General features: G+C 41.0%; 1 protein-coding gene across 3 annotated transcripts in view; it reads left to right on the top strand.

The window, feature by feature from the left end:
* Cpeb1 (cytoplasmic polyadenylation element binding protein 1) overlaps positions 1–23,668 on the top strand; it is a 93,252-nt gene that overhangs the window by 57,174 nt on the left and 12,410 nt on the right. For 2 of the 3 annotated variants that reach the window (XM_031387177.1, XM_031387176.1), the window contains exons 3-5: positions 9,854–10,042; positions 20,664–20,887; positions 22,485–22,737. In XM_031387177.1, coding sequence (XP_031243037.1) covers positions 9,854–10,042; positions 20,664–20,887; positions 22,485–22,737 — 666 coding nt within the window. Of the gene's footprint in view, positions 1–9,850; positions 10,043–20,663; positions 20,888–22,484; positions 22,738–23,668 lie in introns of all 3 variants that reach the window. The other variant, XM_031387174.1, reaches the window with a different exon arrangement.

Here is a 23,668-nt window from a genome sequence, read left to right as displayed (position 1 = left end):
CTCTCTCTCTCTCTCTCTCTCTCTCTCTCTCTCTCTCTTTCCTCTGTGTAGCCCCAAATATCCTGGAACTCTATAGACCAGGCAGGCCTCGAACTCAAATATCCACCTACCTCTGCCTCCCAAGTACTAGAATTTAGGGTATGCATCACCATGCCTGGCCTTTCATGTTTTAAATCTAGTTAAAGAATTCTTTAGTGGTAGTAAAAAGCCTTTATGTAGAAGAAACACTGGGTTAATGAATGTCTGAGTAAAAGACCTCTGAAGATGGGTTAAAATTATGCCACATGTAGATCTCCAGGCTCTGGGTTCATATAGCCATTAGGAACTGTTGTTCATAGCTGATGCCTTTAGGGGTGGGAAAGTATTGATCAGTACTGCCCAGATTTTTATGTGTGATAGTAATTTGGAATTGTATTAAAATGAAGTTCAATTCCATATATTTTAAGTGGATCCTAAGATTTCATAAACAGGCTCCCAGTGATGCTAATATTATTGAGTATACAGAATAACAAGATAGCTAATAATTACATTTCTCTGTCTGAGGTGCAAAGTATCCATATATACATATATTCTGATTTTGAACATAGAAGGAAAATAGCTACTTCTGGACAATAAATACCTTTTAGTTAGGGTAGAGAGAAACAGAGTCAAGAATAGGTATTTAAATATGGATTATTTCTAAAGGTTGATTATATTTTTATATTTATTTGATTTTGGGTCTTTTTTGCCTGTTTGTTTGTGTATGAGACAGGATCTATGTAGCCCTGTCTGTCCTGGAACTCACTATGTAGACCAGGCTAGCCTTAAACTCAGATCTGTTTGTCTCTGCCTCCTTCTGGGATTAAAGGGTTATATCACCATGCCTGATTTATTTGTTTTGTTTATAAGTTTTTCTTTTTTCCAACATAATATTTTTATTGATTCTTTGGGGATTTCACATATACCCTATCACATTTGCTTCCTCATCTATCTCCTTATCCTTGTGAACCCCCACAACAAAAGAAAAGTCCAGTTTGTGTTATTTGTACACTCACTGGAGTATGGCCAAATTTTCATGGCCTATGCCTTAAGTAGAGCTGAGTCCTTCCCCTCCTGCACCCCTTCTGGAAGCCCTCTATTGTGGAGAGCAACACTTCAGCATCCTATCACAGTTTTATTTAAGAGTTCCCTTTGAAGTCTTCTTGTTTATACTGTTACTGGTTGGAGGGTGGGTTGAGGTCACAGGAATCTTTCATGTCCCTCTTTCTCCACTGTGTGTCTGTTGTCATCAATACTGTTACCACAGTTGTTTATTTGCTCATTAAGATTTGAGGGAGCATGGCTTCTACATGTAATCTGCCGTCAGCACAGGCCAGGAACAAGGCTCCAGTTGCAGTAGGGCTATGGACCCAGACAATGCAGCTGGGATCATGAACATCAACATGGATTTAGGCCACAGTACAGACCTTGGACATCCCCTTAGCCTCCTGTAGTAGCATGGGCCATGGATATCAACACAGAATCAGCTGCAGTAATACCACAAAGCCAGACATGGCCTTCTATGGCAGCATGGATCAGATACATAGCCTTAGGTGGCAGTGCAGGCCACTCAGATCAGTATAGCTCCCAGTGGCAGCATAGCCCACAAACAACAGGGCTTCAGGCAACAGCACAGGCCAAGATTTTGGTGGTACCACCAGACCATGGGTATCAACTCAGACCCAGACTCAAACACCACCACAGTGTCAGGTAGCAGAGCAGGCTACTCACATTAGTATGGTCCCCAGAGGCAGCATGGCCCATGGACACTAACATGGATTCAGACCACAGCATGGATCATCAGCATGGACCATTTACATGTCATTAGGTGATAACACAGTCCTTGGACATCAACTTGGACCCCAGCCACATCAGGACCAGTGACCCACATATGGCCCTCAGTGCTATCACAGGATATGGCTGCCCTTTAAGGCAGTCCAATCTAGAAAGTAGACTGTTCTCATCTCAGGCCTCAGTCATTACCCAGAGCGAGCACAATCCCATAGCTGGGCAGCTTGTTTGGGAACTGAGTGTGTATCTGCTTAAGCTCTGTGATGCTGCACACCAACCTTTTTACCCTATGACATGATCCACTGTCTACTTCAGCCCCTCTCACACTTGTCTCATCACCTGTTCTGTGTCTCCTCAGAGTGCACACACTGCGCTGCTCCACTCCACTCTGCTCAGCTCTGCTCTGCTCTTCTATCACTCCTACTTCTCCATCACCTGTGTGGGCAAGGGCGTGTTTCTCCAAGTTCTTTTCTTTTAGTTGACAATTTCACACATGTATGTACATATCTATGGTAAACTCCCCCTTCTGAAATTCTCCAGAACATGCTCCAACACATCCCCTTCATACTTTCATGTCTTTGCTTTTTTTCCCTCCCTGAAAATCACTGAGTCCAGTTAGTGCTGTCAGCTGAAATAGTAACTGGTCTGTTGGCTTGATCTTGTGCATTGAGGCATAATTGGAGTGAGTTCATTAGTCAGCAGTCCTGTCATGTCCAGGAGACGTGTCACAGCACTCTTCCCATCCTCTGACTCAGATTCGTTGGTGTTCCTGAGGCCTCGAGAAGGGGGTATTGAAGAAGATATCCCATTTAGGGTTCACCATTTGGACCCACTATGAGTCTTTGCATTAACTGCTGTGGACTACACAGGAATCTAGTAGATTCCCTCCTAGAGCCTGTGACCTCACTATCCATGAGCAGGTTGGAACAGGTTTACAGTAGCCAGCAGGAACTTTCAGGTCATTTCCACATCGACTTCTATATATACTGCTGCAACCAAAGTGTGTTATATATTCAGTAAGACAGTAAGATTCTCTGGTCAAGGTTAACAGCAGCACTATAAACATATTAGAAAGCAGTTTGACAGTGTGTTCACTTAGTAAGACAACATTAGTAGATTCCCTCCTAGAGCCCATGACCTCACTATCAATGAGCATTGGAACAGGTTTACAGTACCAAGTATGAATTCCCACCTATGGTGCAGGTATTAGATCTAATCAGAAAGTGATTGGTTACCCCCATGTGGTGGTTTGACTCGAAATGGTTCCCATAGGCTTTAAATTTGTGGTCATTAGGGAGTGGTGCTACTTGAAAGGGATTAGAAGGTATGGCCTTGTTGGAGGAAGTGTGTCACCTTGGACTTTCATAAGCTCAAGCCAGTCTTTCTCATCTATGGATCTGGATATAGAATTATCTTACAAAATAGGATTCTTTAAGAATTTATCATGCATTCTTAGTTTTGGTTACCTCTTCTTATATCTCTGTAACTTCTGTACTTCTATTTTACCAGTGAGCACACCTTGCCTGGCAGGTTGGTATTGGCAGCATTCAGAGTTCACTGCTGAGTAAGACCACTGATGACTTTTCTTCCCTAGTGGCTTGCATAGCAAGTGGGAGTGGAGGCCAGCCAGCAGGAAGCTTTCAGGTCATTTCCAGATTGACTTCTATATATACTGCTGCAACCAAAGTATGTTGTATATTCAGTAAGACAGTATTTTTATCTAGTTATGGTATGGAACCAAGATCAGTGGCAATTCAAATGTTGCTTTAGAGGCCTACCTGACCAATAACTGGGAAGAAAGTATAGACACTGGTACCGAGATTTTCATTTAATAACTCATGTCTTCTAGTAGAAGTATAGTCTACTCATGTGTTCCAACTCCTTTTTAAAATTACATTTTTAATTTAGCATACAAAGTGTAGTGGGTTTCCAAGGCTGGAGAGAGAGCTCATATGTTGAGAGTACTGACTATTCCTCCAAAATAACTTGTATTCAAGCCCTAGCGCCCATATATCAAAGCACAACAAAAAGCAACTCTTAATTCCAAAGCCACTGATGCCCGTTTCTGGCTTCTTGTGGCACCAGGAATACACACATGCATATAAAAACCTATACATGTAAGATAAAAATAAATATTTTCTAAACAAGGTTTTTCTGTGTAGCCCTAGATGTCCTGGAACTTACTCCGTAGACTAGGCTGACCTTGAACTCACAGAGATCCACCTGCCTCTGCCTCTCGATTGCTGTAACTAAAGGAATGTGCCACCACTGCCTGACATAAAAATAAGTCTTCAAGAATTGTGGTGGTTTAAATATGAATGACTTCCATAGGCTCATAAATTTGAATGCTTAGTCACTAGGGGGAAAACCAGTTTGAATGGATTAGAAGGATTAGGAAATGTGGCCTTGGAGTGTGTTGATGTTTCATATGATCAAGCCAGGCTCAGTGCCTCTCTACCTATGGTTCGAGATGATTACATTCTGGGCTCTGCTTTCTGTCATGATGATAATGGACTAAGCATGTAAGCAAGCCCCCAGTTAAATGCTTTCTTTTATAAGAGTTGCCTTAGTTAATGTGGCACTTCACAGCAATAGAGCAGTGACTAAGACAAGAACTATCTTATAGAGTAGTAGATTTTTATGAGTTTAGATTTTTATGAGAGTTTAGCATATATTCTTATCTTTAGTTATTCTTTTCTATACCCTCCACTCCCCTGTTGTACTCATAGCCTCACTTAAATTTTTTCAGAATTTCGCCTCCTACTTTCATATCATATATGTTTTGTTCTCATCCCTTTCCCTTCCAGTCCCTTCCCCTTCCCTCTTATCAGCCCTTATGTCCCTAGTGTCCTCTACAGTCACTCTAAATTAAACACTTAAATGAAAAAAAATTGAAACATGAAGCATTTGTCTTTCTGGGCTTGAGTTGCTTCAGTTAGTGTCTTTTTTCAGCTGCATGTATTTCAGCTGAAATTTTCATTTTATTTATATTCCTGTAAAATTCAGCATTTATGTACCACATTTTTCACTATCCATTCATCACTTCATGGACATCTAGGCTGATTCCATTCATAACTACTGTGAACAGAGGCACAGTGAACATAGATGTGCATGATTCTCTATAGGAAGATAAGGAGTCCTTTGGATACATGCCTAAAAATGTGAGGTAGATCGTGGGAGTCCTGTTTTTAGCTTTTTGAGACACTTGTACACTGATTTTTTTAAAATTTGTTATTTTATTTATTTACATTTCAAATGTTATCCCCCTTCCTAGTTTCCCCTCCACAAACCTCCTATCCCATCTTCCCTCCCCCCTGCTTCTATAAGGGTGCTCCCCCACCCACCCATCCACTCCCGCCTCACTGCTTTGGCATTCCCCTACACTGGGTCATTGAGCCTTCATAGGACCAAAGACCTCTCCACCCATTGATGCCAGATAAGGCCATCCTCTGCTACATATGCAGCTGGAGCCATGGGTCCCTCCGTGTACAATCATTGGTGGCTGCCCACCAACAATGGATTAGTGCGCTTCCTTCCCCATCCTTGCTGGCATTTGTTCTTTGATTTCTTGATGATAGTAATTCTGGCTGGAATTTGATATAATTTCAAAGTAGTTTTAATTTGTGTTTTCCTGGTGGCTAATAATGTTTAAGATTTTAAAAATTTCTTATTAGATGCTGGGCATGGTGACACACACCTTTAATCCTAGTACTCGAGAGGCAGAGACAGGACAATCTTTGTAAATTTGAACCTTGTTGGCAGGTGAGTCCCAGGCCAGGCAATGCTACACAGTCTCAAAAACCAAACAAAAATAATTTAAAACACAAAAAACATGTTTATCAGCCATTTGTATTTCCTTGAGATCTCTGTTCAGTTCCTTTTTTTTTTTTTTTTTTTTTTTTTTTTTTTTTTTTTTTTTTGATATGGTTGTTTTCTTGATGTTTAGTTGTTTGAGTTCTTTGTATATTCTAAATACTTACTCCTCTACCAGATACATAGCTGGCATTCTGTAAGCTGACTCTGATGAACAAAAGCTGTTGAGTTTCATGAAGTCTAATTGTTGATTATTGACCTTCTGGAGCAACCACAGTCCTATCCTGCAAGCCCTTAAAGTGTACACCATGCTTTTTCCTCTTGTAACAAGCTTTTGATCTTAAGTTGAGGTCCTTAATCAATTTGGAGTAGATTTTGTACAGGGTAAGAGGTTGGGATTAAATTTGTTCTTCTATGTGTATATAACTAATTTTTTAACACTGTTTGTTGATGCTGTGTTTTCTCCAATGTGTATCTGTAACATCTTCATCAAAAATCGAGTACCTATAGTTGTGTGGCCTAGTATCTGGATCTTGTTATTTTTTTTGTTGATGAATATATTCTGTCTATGTTACTGTGGTTCTGTAGCACAATGAAATCAGATGTGGTAAAGCCTTTAGCAATATTATTTTTTTGCTCAAGGTTACTTCGCCTCTCCAGGATCTCTTGTGCTGTATTTAATGAATTTAAATGTAATGAATTTAAAGGTTGTTGTATTTCTGTGAAGAATGTCACTGAAGTTTGATTGAAATTGCAGTCAATCTGTAGATCTCTTTTAGTAATATAGCCATTTTCACAATATCAGTTTTTTTCCCAGTTCATGAACATGGATGGTATAGGTTTCTATTTTCTGGTACTTCCTCAATTTTTTTCCTCAGTGTTTTAAAGTTTATATATACATACATACATACATATGTATATTTAAAATGTTATTTATAATATGCTATTATGTTATATAAATTATATAATATAGACTATCTAGATTATTATATAATGTATAATTATGTACTAATAAAGCATAATAAACACATGTTATAATTTATACTTATATATAATTATATATTATAATATAGTATATAGCATATAATATTATATAATGTATATTTTAAAATACTTTTTTAAATTTTATTTTATGTCCTTTGGTGTGCAGGTGTCAGACAATTGTGAGCTGCCATGTGGGTGCTGGGAATTGAACCTGGGTCCTCTGGAAGGGCAGCCAGAGGTGCTCTTAACCATTTATCCATCTCTTCAGCTCCAAGTTATTTTTTAACTTGTCAATTATATTATTGTGAATTATATTATTTCCCTTTTCAGTTTGTCATTGGTACCTTGAAAGGCTAATGGTTTTGTGTTAATTGTGTATCCTGCCACTTTGCTGCATGCGTTTGTCAGTTCTAAGGGTTTTCTGGTGGAGTCTTTAGGATCTCATATATGGAACCCTAACATCTACAAATAGTGTAAACAGTGTTGTTTTGACTTCTTGTTTTCCTATTTGTGTGCCCTTTATTTCTATGTGAATATTCTTTTCTTGTTCCTGATTTCAGTGGACATGCTTGAGCTCCACCCCACTCCCATTTAACATAATTTGCCTATAAGTTTGTCATATCTTGTCTTTATTATGCTGAACTATGTTTTTTCTACTCTTGAGTTTCTTTGGGACTGCTATCATGAAGGGATATTGTCAGATGTCTTTCCTTTATCCATTGAGATACTAGGTGAACTCTGTCCTTGAGTCTCTTTATGTAATTTATAACATTCACTGATTTACCATTATTTGACCATCTCTATATCTTCAGAATAAACCGAACCTAATGCTTTATTGAAGCCAATTTGTTCCTTTATTGTGTGTGTGCATGTGTGCATGCATGCATGCTTGTTTATGCATGTGCATATCAAGGCACATGTATGGAGATCAGAGGACAACTGCATGAATCAATTCTCTTCTACCTTGTGGGGCTTGGAAATGAACTTGGGTCACAAGGTTTGGTGGCAAGTGCTTTTATCCATTGAGCCATTCTGCTGACCTAGATGTGGATAGGTTAAAAGGAAAAAAGAATTTTGAATTTAAGACATGAGTTAATTTAAAAGTATAGCCTTAGCTTGGAGGAAAGGTAGGTATAGGAGAGCAAAAGAGCAGAGTTTGGGGCAGGGACAGCTCTAATACGGGTGCATTCTTCTTCAGCCTGTACAGTTATAAGAATACAGCTTTGACACACAGAGACAGAGAGCAAGCAGGGTATCTACAGCCAGACAGAAATAATGTAGCTGGATGACACAGCAGCACAGCTTTAAAAAAATTCCTCCAGGGCTGGTGAGATGGCTCAGTTGGTAAGAGCACCTGAGTTCAGATCCCAGCAACCACATGGTGGCTCTCAACCACCCGTAATGAGATCTGACGCCCTCTTCTGGTGTATCTGAAGACAACTACAGTGTATTATGCCAGAGCAAGCGAGCAGGCTGGAGTGAGCAGGGGCCATCCTGAGCTCAATACCCAGCAACCACATAATGACTCATGGCCATCTGTACAGCTACAGTGTACTTAATTATAATAATATATTTTTTAAAAAATTCATCCCCTGACCCCCAGACTGATGTTTCCCCCTCCAGGGCCTTTGCCTGAGTGTGTTCAGAATGTGCTGTAGAAAGCTGTGACCAGACATTCCTCAGGCTAACAGCACAAACCCCCCTTTCTTAATTGGCTCAGACTCTGTCAAGATCAGTCCCAGGTGGGCATGTTTCCGATTACCTGCTTGCTTTTCCTTGCAACAAGGCAAATGGAATACTGCCAGCCAGCCTCATAGAGGCATAAGCAAGTTTGGCCCCTAAAGAAGACATTGGAAAAAGATTTCTATGGAAGGTGATACTAGTAAAAAGGAAATGACAGAAGCTCAAAACGTTGAATTCTGTCATTGTAGCTAGTAGGGGTGGGGTCACTGAAATAGGTTCTTCCTGGGCAGTATCTCTGCCCAAGAAGGCATAGGAGTTCAGGGTGTCAGTGGTAGTCCTAGCTTGCCAACCACCACCCTAAGGTGATCTTGGAAAGACAAATGCACGGGAAACAGTACTGACAGCCAGATGATGTGAGCTCCTGAGGATTGAGTACTAACTGAACAAACAGTAGTTCTGAGATTGTTTCTCTTAGTGTGGTTTGTCAGATACTACTTTGGGAGTAGTTCTTCCACCTGTGCCTTTAGTTGCAAGAGGGAAAAGAAGAGCTGGGCCTTTGTGTCTACCTGTGGCTAATATATATCCTGTTGGTGTATAAGGGAGCCTGGGTATAATGGATCTTATCCATATCTCCCTCTGATACATAAGTTGTAGGTCAGGCCCCATAAATCCACCCCCCCCCCCCACACACAGGCTGTTCCCTCTTTTCTATGATAAGCTGCTTTAGACAGTCCTAGAGCACCAGGTGTTGTTCCCAAGGGTCCAAATCTCCAGTGTTTTTCTGATGGTTACCCCATTCCTCAGTGGTAGACAAGGCTGTGCTGCTCAGAGGCCACTTGCAGCACACAGATACTGTTTCTTTACTTACTTCTTTATTTTTGTTAGCAGGATTTTAAAGCTTCTCACTGGGCTCCAAAGCCAGGGCTTGAGCCTGCAGCTGGAAAAAGTCCAGGACTAGTGCGTTTAAGGGGTTGAGGTAGAGAGCAGGAGGAGAGGGAGGGAGCAGCAGGAGCGCAGAGCAGTACGGCCAAGCAGTCCAAGCAGTCCACGTTGCTTTGCTTTTGGCTTTGCTGTCAGCAGACTGGCCACCATTGCTTAGACTGAAGGGACAGCGCTGTCTCCCAACCCTGGCTTAACCATACTGCATCGGACTATTCCAAGTAGCTCTTGTGCTATCTTTCCCTTGGAGGCAAGTCTCCTCCCAGTCGTCCCCTCCTGCTCCTCCCCCTCCCCCCGTTCTGAGAGAGATGATGCGGTTCTCTATTGCTAGGCTCAGCCAGCTGATGTCACTGGCAGCGGGAAGCATCAGCAGCCTGATCACATGCTACCTAGTCTGTAATGCAGACGGGATAGGGGTGTGTGTGGGGAGGGGGCTCTATGGCAACTATTCTTGCTTGAACGTTGCCAAAAGTACAGAGGCAGCAGCTGCAGCATCTAGCCAGCTTTGGATGTCTTGCTCCTGAACCTGAGGAAACTAATATTGGTGGTACTTATTGTTGGTGGTATTGAGAAAAACAACCCTTAACTCTAGGGGTTTGTTTTGCTGTTCTCCTTTCCAAAGCAGACTTCCAGGACTCTGAAGAAACAGTTACAAGCAGGATGCTTTTCCCCACCTCTGCGCAAGAATCTCCCCGTGGCCTCCCAGATGCAAATGGTTTGTGCCTTGGCCTGCAATCACTCAGTCTGACTGGCTGGGACCGACCCTGGAGTACCCAGGACTCAGACTCCTCAGCCCAGAGCAGCACACAGTCAGGTGAGTGCAAGAGAATATGGTGGCTGTCTAGGGGAGGGGGCCCAGTGGGGTGGTGAGCTAAGATACCAAAGCAACAGTTGTTCTAGTCCCCTTTGCATCACTCCCTCTATATACACACAACACAGAGCTGTTTTGCAAGCAATGGTAGCAGTGAGTTGCAAGACAGAGACTGCTGGTAAAGGCAGATACGGCTTTTCTGTTTGCTCTGACAAATTCCCTGGAGTTTTTAGTCTACACCCGAGGTAGCCCTGACAAGGGTCCCCAAGGTTTCAACCTTATGCAGATTATGATCTATCTAAGCCCCTGGTGCCCAGGCCTGTCTTGAAGATGATGAAGCAAAACACTTTTAGGTGGGGGAGGGGAGTTAAGGAACTGATTACTGAATGACCAGATTCTATTTAGTGGTTTTAAAACTAAAGAGCTGTATATGAAGGTTGGGGTAGCCCTGAGTCATAGCAAGAGGAGATTAACTGAGCAATTTTATTTGAATATTGGGACTACCTTAACATTAGGTTAAGAGCATCAATCCTGGAAAGGGGCTGGCTGGGGAGGAGGATTCATAGGGTAACCCCCAGATACAAAGGGGAGGCTATCTGTTTGTTGAAGGTAACTAATAGATAAGAGGCCACTCCCCTTTAGCATCTCTTGTCTTCTTGATATAAGATTAATGGGAACAAATTACAGGGAGTTATTGACAAATCTTTGAACTGCTTTTGCTCAGACCTTCCTATTACCTGTTTATTCCCTTGTGGTATTTGGGGGAAGATTAGCCACATTAAAATCATATAATTTTCCAGGAAGAATTGTGAATTTAAATTCTATAGTATTATTCAGAAATCAGTATATTTTACTTTATGTCACAATACTAATTAGCAGATTCAGTGGGAATATGGAGGACTGGTGTGTGTGTAGTCATTTGCCATTGATGTTAGCTGTGGAGTACACTGAGCCTGCTGTCCTTTCAGATACCTCCCCAGTCTAGGACCAGGAGTCATGGCAGCTAGGTACTGCTGTGTTGGTTTCTCTGGCCTCCACCCTATGTGGTGTAGGTGTTTTTAGAATGCTTTGCAGAGTCTGGTACTTTTAATGTCCATTAGACATTTTAATGCCCCTTTGTTTTAGTAAAGCACTTTTGGGAAGAGGAAGGTTGATTTTTTTTTTTTTTTCTTCAATTGGTTTGTAAGTAGAATCCCTTGAAGGTAAAGTTATCTCAAATGCTACCTCCAGCTTTTTGAGGGGGTGAGGAGATTGATAAGTACTCTGCTCCCTAGGCCAGGAAATGTGTCACTATTCAATGTCATCTGCTTTGGAGGCCACAGTTCTTCCTTTTATGTGTTCTTTGAAACAAGCCTTGTCCTTTTTTTACTCCTACAGGATCTGAGCAAAAGAAGAGCTCACACAGGAGATGAGCACCTGTGTGTGGTCATCAGTGTCTGATTTGTGCTGGCATCAATTGGGGTGTGGCCCTTCTTTCCTCCTGTTTCTCTTAGCTACAGAATTAGCTTCTGAACTGTAACTAGGCCTATGGAAATTTAAATGTGTCCATCTTGAGGCTTAGAAAGCCTGGTCTAACAGCTCTACAGAAAGGTGATTATCTGCTCAGGAATTCATGGCCAACCTGGGCAACATAGCAGGACCTTGTCTCAGGAAGGAAAGAAAATAAAAGGAAAAGCTAGGCCTAGGCATAATTGTATCAGCTTTCCCACCCTCTGAAGAACCAGATCTCATAGCTATTAGTCTGAAAAGGGGTGTTTTTCATTACCTTCCATCTCAAGCATTTAGTAATAAATATTACATGATTTTGTGGATTAGGGAAGGGCTGCAGTGTGAACTTCAGAATTCATAAAGACCTGAGACTGGCCCCAGTGCAGTGATCTGGCTAGATTAGCATGAGTATCTCTTGCTTTCTGGGGGTTAAAACATATTCATTCCTCGTCTCCATTCTATGTTTGCCTTTAGAAGCTGTGGTGGTAGCCTTCTCCTTTTCCTAAGCTTTGTGCCTTCGTGGAAAGCCCATATGAGGGTGCCATCTCCTAGAGTAGGATGGAGCCCTCCCACCAGCCAGCTGCAGTGCCAAATCGTGCACCCTTGCCAGTAATACAGGAACACACAGCCCACATTCCAGTGCCCACACTGCCTTTCCATCTGAAACCAATTTCACTCAATTTCTTGAGGAAGGGAGGAGATAGTTCAATAGCTTCAGAAAATCTGTGAGTTGTACTTGCAAGCAGCCTGGTCTCCTGTGGTCTCTGTGTGGAGCCTGTAGCTGCTTAGACTCTGGTTGACGATACTTTCCCCAGTAAGTTATAGCCACATACCATGATTATCTTCTACCATTTATAAGTATTTGACAGTCTGTTAGGTGAGGTTGGAGCAGAGGGCTCTTGACTGAGGATTTTGACTATAATATTCACTCAGGCATTAATCTCTATCTGCCAGAAACTGTTGGGTACTGAAGGTATGTCAGTGAATAGCATGGAATCATTATCATTAAGAAGTCCTAGGGCTGGTAAGTTGGCTCAGCAGGTAAAGGCATTTGCCACCAAGCCTGACAACTTGAGCTTGATCCCTGGGACCCACGTGGTAGAAGAAGAGTGCCAACTCCCCAAATTTTTCTTATTATACACATGTGCATATATGGGTACACCCAGAGGAAATAAACAGAATTTTTCTAAAAAGAGAAAATCACCGTGACTATCAAGGAAAAAGTCCTCTAATAGTATGTCAGGGCTGTATACCCAGTGATAAGGAATGAAGTGACATACAGCCAACATGTATTAATTTTTTTAATGCTGAACATAACACATGATTTTAATGCTTGTACAGATGAGGAAAAACTTGCAAAAGTACACAAAATAGCATACTATTGTCTGTCTGAGCATTCCAAACCTGGTATCTTTTGTTCTAAAACTCTCATTCTTCCTATTAAACCCCTTTTCTGTGACCAGAACATTAATTAATATGTTAGGCCAGACTTAAGGTAACCTCATGTAGTACAAATACTAAGTAAGAAGTCTGGGGTGATCTGCTCATTGATGAACTCTCTTAAGATGAGGGCACTTGACAGACACTTCCCACTCACTTTCCACCCTTGGTCTCAGTTCATCAGCTTAACCACCCACTGGATTTGTCTTTCTGCCTTTCCCCTTAGGACTCTTCTGTATGTAGCATTACTCAGCAGGAGAGTGAAGTGACATTTCAAATCTACCTTGAGGGACCTGGAAAAAAAGGACTCTTAATGGCCACTTTGTATAGAAGCCCAGTGGGCAAGTGAGGGTGCCTTGCCTGAGGGTGCCAGAGGACATGTCTATTCTAGTTCCCTTTTAGAAGTCTCATGCAATTAACCTATTCACCTTCTTTGGTTTCTGTCCTGTTAACCAGTTGAATATAATGTTCCCTGTGCTGTTTCATTTGCAGACTTTCCCATTGATCCATAGGATAGAGCAGCCTGGGATGAAACAAATGTCTTTTGCTCTGCTTTCCCAACCTTTTTCAAACTGTTGATGAGCCAACATTCAAAATAGGGTTAGGCTTCTCCTATATAGAATATGGACTTTCAGGGCCCAACTAAGTTATCTTGCAGATTTGCTTCAGCTCTCTGCAAGCAGCCTCAGAACTAAAGGTACACATAGGAATGAAGGCTTTCCGTATACAGCTATATATCTAGGGTTGGAATGATGACTCCTAGATTTTTTCTGTGACTACTCTTACTAGATTACAAGCATTTTAATGATTGTGTCCTAGGCCTAGTCCCATTTAAACTGTGAGCTCAAGCTGAGAGGTGTATCTTGTGATAGAGGTACCCATTTCCGGCCCTGCTGCTGTTGCCAGTGCTATCATCAGATCTGGGCACCTTTAGACTCTTGGAGAAGGGAGGCTTCAGAAAATTCCAACAATGACTCAGCTGAAAAACCGGAGACCTGGCATAGAGAGAAGGCTGAAAGTAGAGAAAGTTTAAAATCAGTCTAAAAATAATTACTGCTGATTTGGTCTCTTGTGCTCTGAAATGGCATTAATGAGTTGGAACCTTCTCCCGGGTTGGGCTGTAAAGGGACAGTCAGGTCACTCGAGGGCATCTGACTGCAGGTCACAGTTTCCAGAAACTTGGCTCATTCTGTGGGCTGAAAGAGACATCAAATCAGCTTAATTCAGATTCTCCTATTGTTGACATTCATTTTATCCCTTTATCAGCTGTGTATTTCTCTATATGTATTTGTATATACACATTCTTTGTGAACAATCTTACCTAGATTTGTTAATAACAAAACAGTAATGAACTTTGGGCATTTTAAAATAGATGTATTCACTTATTAAACTATTATTTTTATATTCCAAATTTGTCCTGTGCCCAGTGATACAGTAATGTCTTTTTGTGTGTGTATGACCTTAGCCTTTAATGACTGAGCCATCTCTAGCCCCAGCAATGTCTTCTGTAGCAGTTGTCTTGCCTTTTAAAACACATATCTGCCTGAAGCAGTAGGCCTTAATTGCTTTGTTTCTGTTCAATGTGAGCTTTTTACAGGATGCAGCTAGTTCTGGCCATCACTTTCTTGAAAGTATTATATTCCATGTCATTCTTTTTATAGTCTTTATTATTCGTGGTGCTGTGTATCTCTGCCTCTCTGCTTCTCCCCCTACTTCCACACAGTGTTTTTAGAAATCAGACTCTTTGTAAAATGTCCTGTATAGTCACTTTGGCTTCCTATGTCCTTGAATGTTAGCCTTCATTGTACTGTAAGAGCTTTATTTATAAGCTCCAACCTTTAAATTAAGATAAATAATTTCATATGTTTAGAGCATGTTTGGATATAGTAAGGGTATTAGAAACTTAAAGTAATAAAACCTACGGTTTTTTGGCTGGAGTTTTCAAAGCTTTAATGTATCTATACAAATCTCACAGGGATCTTGTTAAAATGTGGACTCTGGTGCAGACCTCAGGCGGTGTTTTAGGTACATCGCTAAATTTTGAGGCTTTTCCATTAGATCTCCTACACTTCTGGTAGGTGAGATTTCTTATCTGTGGTTGATCTTAAAAGATTTGAACAAAAAGGAGATGTACCAAGGACATGAAAATAAGTAGACACAAAGTCTCAGTAATGATTTATAATGTAGCTAGTGAATGATGCACTTCTGGACTGTGCTCTGCTATGGGATGTACATTGCTAACCTCAAAACTTTATTAAGATAGGCTAATACTAGAGTTTAGGGAAAGATTCATATCTGAGATGTGTTTTTTATGTTCAGTAAATGGAAAACTTGCTATTAGTAAGAAATTAATTGAACCTGGTCCAAATCATAAAATAGATGACTGACCATCTCTTGAGAAAGTGGAAAATTTTTTTGTTTGTTTTTTGGTTTTTTTTGTTTTTGTTTTTGTTTTTGTTTTTGTTTTTTTGAGACAGGGTTTCTCTGTATAGCCCTAGCTGTCCTGGAACTCACTCTGTAGACTAGGCTGGCCTCGAACTCAGAAATCTGCCTGCCTCTGCCTCCCAAGTGCTGGGATTAATGAGAAAGTGGAATTAACTAGTGTGGGTTGTTATGCCATTTTCTATTTAGATAGGTTTGTTACCATAGTAGAGGATTTCTTTTGTTGATGTTTGAGGAAGGTGAATCTTACTATGTAGCTTTAGCTAGCTTAGCACTTGCTATATAGACCGGGCTGTCCTGGAACTCACAGAGATACACCTGCCTCACCTCCAAGTATTGGGATTAAAGAAGTATGCCATCATGCCAGGCCTCACAGTAGGAGCTTTCTATAGATAAAATTCCTGTTGTTGGCAAGGTAATTTGCAAGAATCCCAAGATACTAACAGTTTGCAAGTTAGCTGAGATAAATAGAATTTGTAACTGGCAAAACATGTATCAATACAAGTGAATATAATAAACTGGAAGGAAGGAGGAACATCGCCTGTATTGACTACCATGTTGGTTTGGGACTATTTGGGTAAAAGCATAGTTCCTGTAGCCCATTCTTGTCCTTGATATCCCTTGGTATGGCCCCTTTAATCTACTTATTTTCTCTTAGAAATTTTTTCATATGTTTTTGTGCTGTGTGATGATGCAAAAACACAGGTCTCACCTAAAAGAAAATAGAGATTGTTTATTTTGGAGCCCAGTATGAATGACCATAGCTTGGGAATGCAAATTCAGGTTACCCCAAATATTGTGTTCCAGTGTGGTAACAGTGTGATGAAACTTTTATAGTAACAAAAGACAGTCATAAATTAAAGCTCTTTAAAAATACACTGATAGCCAGGTGGTGGTGGTTATATCCTGTAATCTCAGCACTTGGGAGATGAGAAGATCACTAGTTTGAGACCAGCCTAGTGTACATAGACAATTCCAGGCCAGCAGGTGATGAATGGTAAGACCTTGACTCAATAAACAGACAAACAAAAAACTACTAATTGGAATGCCAGATAGACAAGTCTCTATTATAGACTTCAGATGGTATCTGCTGACATTCTTAGCCTTTGGGGATAGTGGAAGCTTGGGGATTTTTTGTACAGCTCCAAAAGAATTTTCTTAAGGAGTGTGTGTGTGGGGGGGGGAAAGGGTGGAGGGGAGGGGGAGGGAGAAACAGGGTGGGGGGAGACAGAGACAAAGATCTAAAGGGTTTCATTAGGGTAGTTTATAGGATATAGGCACCTTAGTTTTCCAGTTGTTCCATTGCTCAAGAAAATGTCACTCCTCTGTCAACTGCACACAAATCCTCAGGGAGGACAGATCTGAAGCTTTTAAGTTGCTGTTTTGCCAGGTGTGGAGCCTATTTGTTTTCTCAGCCTCATCTACCTCAGCATTATTCCTCCCCACCCCAATCCTTTCTACTTGCAAGTACTTCCCCATCTCAGATTCTTTCAACACCTTGCTTTTTCATTTGTTTGGCTTTAGTTTTTGTTTTTCAAGACAGGGTTTCTCTGTATAGCCTTGGCTGTCCTGGAACTCACTCTGTAGACCAGGCTGGCCTTAAACTCAGAGATCCACCTGACTCTGCCTCCTGAGTGCTGAATTTAAAGCATGCACCACCACTGCCTGCCATTTGTTTAAACCCTGGGTTCAGCTATCAACAGTAGATCTCTCAAATGTCTGTTTGGTTAAACCTATCCAGTGTTTAGATTTAATATATTCTAAGTTAGCCACTTACAATTCCATATCCTGGACCTCATTGTCCTTAGAACTTTTAAGGATTCATGTTCTTGCTTTTTCCATTCCTTAGAGCTGTCAGCTTATGGAAATAGCTGACTCTTGTTCATCTGCTCCTGATCTGTTTTGTCATGCTTCTGTCTTTAACTTGTAGCACTTGACTAGCTCCTTAACTCCTCACTTGTTGTCACCATCGAATATTATTCCATGTCCCATAAGGGACAATGATCATAGCCCACTGTGGGTCTTGTATCCATCGAGGTGCCTTAGTTCTGATGGAGAATATGCTCAAGTCCAGTTTTAAGTGTTCTGTTTTTCACTGGATGGTTAGATACTGCAGGACATCCTCAGGTTTTATGGCCAGCCTCTCTGCCATCCTCAGTAGCTCCTCAGATCTCTTCAGTGGCTTTTTAGATATCCTCCATAGAGAACCAAAAATTTTTTTATCATAGTTGGCTCTGTGATGATTTTTTAGATTTATTATATTTCATGTGTGTGTTTTTCCTGCATGCAGGTATGTGCATTACATGCATGCCTAATATCCACAGAGGTCAGAAGGCATCAGATCTTCTAGAATGGAGTTACAGATGATAGTGAGCCATCATATGGACACTGAGAACTGAACCTGGGTCCCATGCAAGAATAGTAAATGCGTTTAAAGCTGAGTCATCCTCCAGCCCCTCTTTTATGATTTGATTGTCACTTCATTGTTGACAACCCTAAGCTTGTTTTTGTAAGATGTGAAGAAGGAAGTGTCCCTCTAGGGCATTGGTTCTCAACCTGTGGGTTGCAACCCCTTTGGGGGTTGAATGACCCTTCCACAGGGATTGCTTAAGACCATCTGAATACACAGATATTTACATTTGTAACAGCAGAATTATAGTTATGGAGTAGCAATGAAAATAATTTTATGGTTGGGTCATCACAACATGAGGAACAGTATTAAAGGATTGCAGCATTAGGAAGGGTGAGAACCACTGCTCTAGGGTATTTGATACCATTTTAATAATTAGTGAGTATAATGGTCTATACATGTAACAGTACTTTTTTGCCAGGCTTTGCAATACTAGAGAAGAAGCTAAAATCTTCTCACCTCTTGCCCTTTTGAAGCAAGATCTTAGAAACATGGATTATTTCAGTTATTTCAGGCAGGAGTTTGATAAAAAAGGATTACTTAAGAAGTTTATCAAGGATTGTTTGTGCTGGGTGTTAGAATCTAAGCATTTTGAGACATTTAGTTCCAGCATGCAGTTAAGTGCTAGTACTTGAAAACCACTTTGAAAGGCCTGGGCAAAAGACTATTTCCTTGAAAAGCAAATAATACACTAACTCCTTTGTGGATATGTTTGGCTCCCTGAGCCCCATAGATAATACACATCCTAAAATAAAAAAGTAACCACAGACTGGTGAGATGGCTCAGTGGTAAAGGCATGTGCCACCCATTCTGGTAGTTCAAAATCAATCCCCAGAATCCACATAAAGGTGGAAGGAGAGACCAAACTTCACAAAACTGTTCTTGGACATCATGGCATGGTACCCACATATACATACCCTCTCCCACACACACACAGCCAATAATGGTAACAACAGTAATAAAAGACTGATTGTACCTGGTATTGGTTAAGATGTAAAGGGACTGAACTCGTCATGCTGATGGGGATGACATTTTTTAACTTAAGCATTTTTGCCACTATAGAATAATAACTGGATAAATGCATCCACAATGTTGCCTGCATTTAGGAAGTGAAAGATAAAAGTACACTCATACTGTGTCTCTATCTGGGAGGGCTCATATGCCTGCGGATAATGGTATGGCCTGATGCTTTGGTAACAGCTATTTTGAATCTTGTGTGTAATGTTCTGTCATGATCTATCATGAATGGCAGTTAGTGTAGTACCACAAGTGAAGCCTTGACTTTGATTTCAGACTTGGAGAAGTTTATTCTTGTGCTTGGACATCTGGGAAGAAACCAGTTCTCGATGACTTGTGTTTCACTTAGTCGCTAGTTAGGGCTGAAGTAGGGACAGTTATACTCACTGTTTGTTGAATACTTGTGTTATTTGGATTCATTTTGAGAAATGGGGCATTGCTTTGAATGAGATACCCCTATAACTATTTTTTAATACCCCAAGTTGGCTGCTTGGGGAGGATTAGGAGGGTGTGCCCTTGCTGGAGGAAGTATGTCACTTGGGGATGGGCTTTGAGGTTTCAGAGACTCAGTCTATTTAGTTCTCTACCTGTAGCTTGTGTTTTGAGCTTTTGACTGCTGCGTGCTACCTCTGCTCTGTCATCATGGACTCACTAAGACAAATGTTTTCTTTATTCTTCAGATGAATAAAATGTCAAAGCTTCTATCTTAAAATTAATGCATCCACACTTCATAGTAACGCCCTTTTATTCTTTGTCCTTGTAGATGAAAGATACAGTTCTCTCTGGTCCCTCCTTCCTTTCTTTTTTTCTTCTTTTTACCTTCCTTTTACCCACCCTTCCCCTCTCTGCCTGCCCTCCCTACCTCCCCTGCCCTGCCTCCCCTGCCCTCTTTCTACAATATCCCAAGCTGTCCTGGAACTCAGAATTCTCTTGCCTTAGCCTCTCAAGTGGCTGGGTTGCAGGGATGTCGACCACATCTGGCTTTTATTCTTTTTGATGTTAGATGTGTGTTTATTATGAGTTGAGCATTTTTGCTGAGCACTTTTCATCTCCTGTCTGATTTTTGAACCTGGCTAGCAATATTATGAAATAGTTGGTATTTCACTCAAGAGGCCAGTGAGAAGAAAGAGGAGGCTCAAAGACACATCCAGGTGAGCTTTTCAGAGTTATGACCATCTGAAAGAGGTATCATACCAGGGGTTTCATACCAAGTTTGTTTCCTCAGATAGTGAACTTTATGAGATCATTCTTCTTCCATCCTAAATATTTGAAATTTGGGGCTGCATAGAAAACCTGTGCATGCTAGAAGTTTTCAGAAGAGAACTTACTAGATGAGACATGCTTATGCTGTATGAGTCTGTGGTGTGTTACATGTAATTCTGTGTTTTAACAAAATCACTAGAAAAGCGAGAATCTAGTAAACACACTGAAAGCCAGTGAAGGAATATGGTTTTGACTTCCCAGTTGTACTGCAGGTGTATCCAGACATTAATAGCAACTATAACCAAAGTCCCCAGTGGCAGAGTCTCAGATGGTGGCACTACTCCTTAAGCCTGGTGGCAGAGAACAGTTTTGCTGTTGCTTTACTAGAAAGAGTTCTGGTGGTCAGTCATCCTGTAACTTCTGATGAGGACTGGGTGACCAGCTCTCCAAACCATCAGTTATATGTACATTATGTTGTGTGTTTCTGAAATACTCTCAGAGGTTAAATCTGCCTTGGGTGACTATGGGAGGAAAAAAAAGGGTCTTGTCTGGAAAGAAAATTAAAGAGGTTATGAGCATTCCTTTTTCTTTTTTATTTATTTATTCATTTTTTTGTCATCCTAGTATTAAGCATGCTTCAAAATCCACTGGGAAATGTCTTAGGAAAACCCCCCTTGAGCTTCCTGTCTCTGGATCCCCTTGGGTCTGACTTGGACAAGTTCCCAGCACCCTCAGTTAGAGGATCTCGCCTGGACACCCGGCCCATCCTGGACTCCCGTTCTAGCAGCCCCTCTGACTCAGACACGAGTGGCTTCAGCTCTGGATCAGACCATCTCTCAGATTTGATTGTATGTAACATGCTCAGGAGTGGGGGGGGGGGTGTATGGAGGTGGAGTTACCTGTGGATCCTAGAGGAAAGATGTTACAGTATCTGTCTTAGAGCTTGAAATGGGTGCCTCAGAGTAGGATGCAGGCAAGAGAGATCATCAGGCACTTTTATATAGCTGTTCATCCTTAGCAAACTCAAAGACATTTTGAATGTCCATGAGAACTATATTTTAGAATCCAGTATCTTTTACTTGTTTCTCAAAGAGCTGTTAGAGAAAAGTTGATTTCAGAGTGAATATGAGCATCTTGTCAGTGCTCTGTTTCTTGAAGTACATGAATGTTTTCTCTTTAGTCTTCAAAAGTATTATTTCTATAACTGTATATAATGTCCCAAAGTTCGTAAGTGGTATTTTAATAAGTCATAATTGATCATTAATACTGGAATTGTGATCTAGATTTGACTGCAGCTCCTGTACTTTTGCATGGACTCTTGCCAACTCATAGTCTGAAACTATCAGCAAATTTATATAGCCTGTTTTTTACCTGCAGTCAAGGGTGTCATGTGCAGGCTTCATGTTAATTAGAGTTAGGAAATGGGTTAGGGTAGGTGGGGAGGATGGTATAAATAGCAAATATAGGATAGTATAGACAGTATAGCAAGAGGGTAGAAGTAATTACGTGTGTGTCTTGAAGGGAAAAGGGCAGTGAGAAAATTTCCTGAAATAAGATACAGTTTAAGGTACCACCTCAACTTGCTTTTCAGTTACTAAATGTTTAATTGAGTAGGAGGGCTCATTTCTCATCATCTTATATCTGTGGCTACTCATTTATGACTTTTAGAACCCACCCTGTTGTCATCTTCCACCGTCCTGGACTTTGAATACTGGCATTAGTATTCTTGGTGCCCATTCATTTACTCTGTCCAGACTAGTTTCTAGAATGACAGCTACAATCAGGTCCTTTACTTCTCTGGACTTGAGGTTACACCCTGTGGTATAGGTTACAAGGTACTTGCTCCATTTCATTACTTACATAGAATTCATCTTGGGAATTTACCTCATGCCTGACAAATACAACTCTCTCAGAGATACATCTAGGGATTAATTTGCAAGGAGACAAAGCTAACACAGAAGAAGAAACGAGACAGTTTTTGTATTTATAGAAAACATTCTATCAATAAATTTTGATAATACACAATTTTGACACTCAGAATTTCAATCTTTAACACAAATATATAGTGTAAAATGTTCAAATACATTTCTAATAGAACATAGATGCATCAGAGGAAAAAAAGTTGTTTAGCAATAGTAGCAATAGGTAACTGAATCCTTAGGATGTAACTGATCTCCTAAATAAAATGTGATAAATTTATCAAAATTGTTATGAATATTCTCTGGCAAGAAAAAAATGTCTTTGTTGAGAGACAGAGTTTATTTTAATTATATTATCTATAACTAGTCTTAAAAATGAATAGGAGACAGAGTGAAAGAGACTATATCAAATTATAAATGCAAATTATAAATGTTATATTAGATATTTTTCATATTTCTGTTATGTGATTATTACTTTATAACAAAACTGTCTTTTAAAACTTGTGTCTTTTTTCTCCTCTTCTAGTCAAGCCTTCGCATTTCCCCTCCTCTGCCCTTTCTTTCTATGACGGGAAATGGTCCCAGAGACCCTCTAAAGATGGGAGTTGGGTCCCGAATGGACCAAGAACAAGCTGCTCTTGCTGCAGTTGCTCCCTCTCCAACTAGTGCTCCAAAGAGATGGCCAGGAGCTTCTGTGTGGCCGTCTTGGGACCTTCTCGGAGCTCCTAAAGATCCATTCAGCATAGAGAGAGAGGCTAGACTCCACCGGCAGGCTGCAGGTGAGTGCTCTCGAGCTGTGGCTGTGTGTGAAGCCTGAGGCCTCTTCCTAGACACAGAACTGACCTTTATTCACACAGTGATAAACTCTTTTGGAAGAGGATTTGATAGTGTGATAAAGTTCCAGGCCTAAAGAGCCATATGTTCTATAGAATAAAGGACAGCCTTGAGATTGAGTTGAAGGAAGCAGACAGCCTGGTACAGGGCTGTGCTGCAGCAGAAGATGGCTGGCCCCACCTCTTAGTGTGGGCTTCTGTGGAAATGACTGTGCACTGCCCTTGTTTTTGATTGTTGCACGAGAAAGACAAAACTTTGAAAATAATGTCTACAGTTTTGTCTGCCTTCCTTATTTCTAATTGAAAGTCATAGCAGTCAAAGTTCATTTTCTGATTTTCTGCCCTGAGATTTTTTGATTGGTACATTCAGGTAGGTAGTCTAGTTAACTAGTAAGGTGTAGGATATCACCAACTGCTCTGATATCTTTGAAGTCCTTTAGTTTCTGTCATTTAAATGGTCTTACGTGAAGGTTGGAGAGATGGCTAAGTGGTTGCTCTTCCAAAGGACCTGGGTACTCCAGTTCCTGGGGAGCCAAACCCTCTCTAGCCTCTACAGGCATCAGGCATGCACACAGTGCACAGATGTATGCGCAGGCAAGACACCTATATACATAAAATAAAAATAGATCTTTTTGTTGTTGTTGTTTTTCGAGACAGGGCTTCTCTGTGTAGCCCTGGCTGTCCTGGAACTCACTCTGTAGACCAGGCTGCCCTTGAACTCAGAAATCTGCCTGTCTCTGCCTCCCAAGTGCTGGGATTAAAGGCATGTGCCACCACTGCCAGGCTAAAAATAAATCTTAAAAAATTGTTTTAAGCCGGGTGGTGGTGGCACACGCCTTTAATCCCAGCACTTGGGAGGCAGAGGCAGGCGGATTTC

Source organism: Mastomys coucha, unplaced genomic scaffold, assembly GCF_008632895.1.
Source record: "Mastomys coucha isolate ucsf_1 unplaced genomic scaffold, UCSF_Mcou_1 pScaffold21, whole genome shotgun sequence".
In the NCBI taxonomy this organism is placed as follows: Eukaryota; Metazoa; Chordata; class Mammalia; order Rodentia; family Muridae; genus Mastomys; species Mastomys coucha.
The sequence above is the reverse complement of the archived record's forward strand: the minus strand, read 5'-3'. Positions and strand labels throughout refer to the sequence as shown.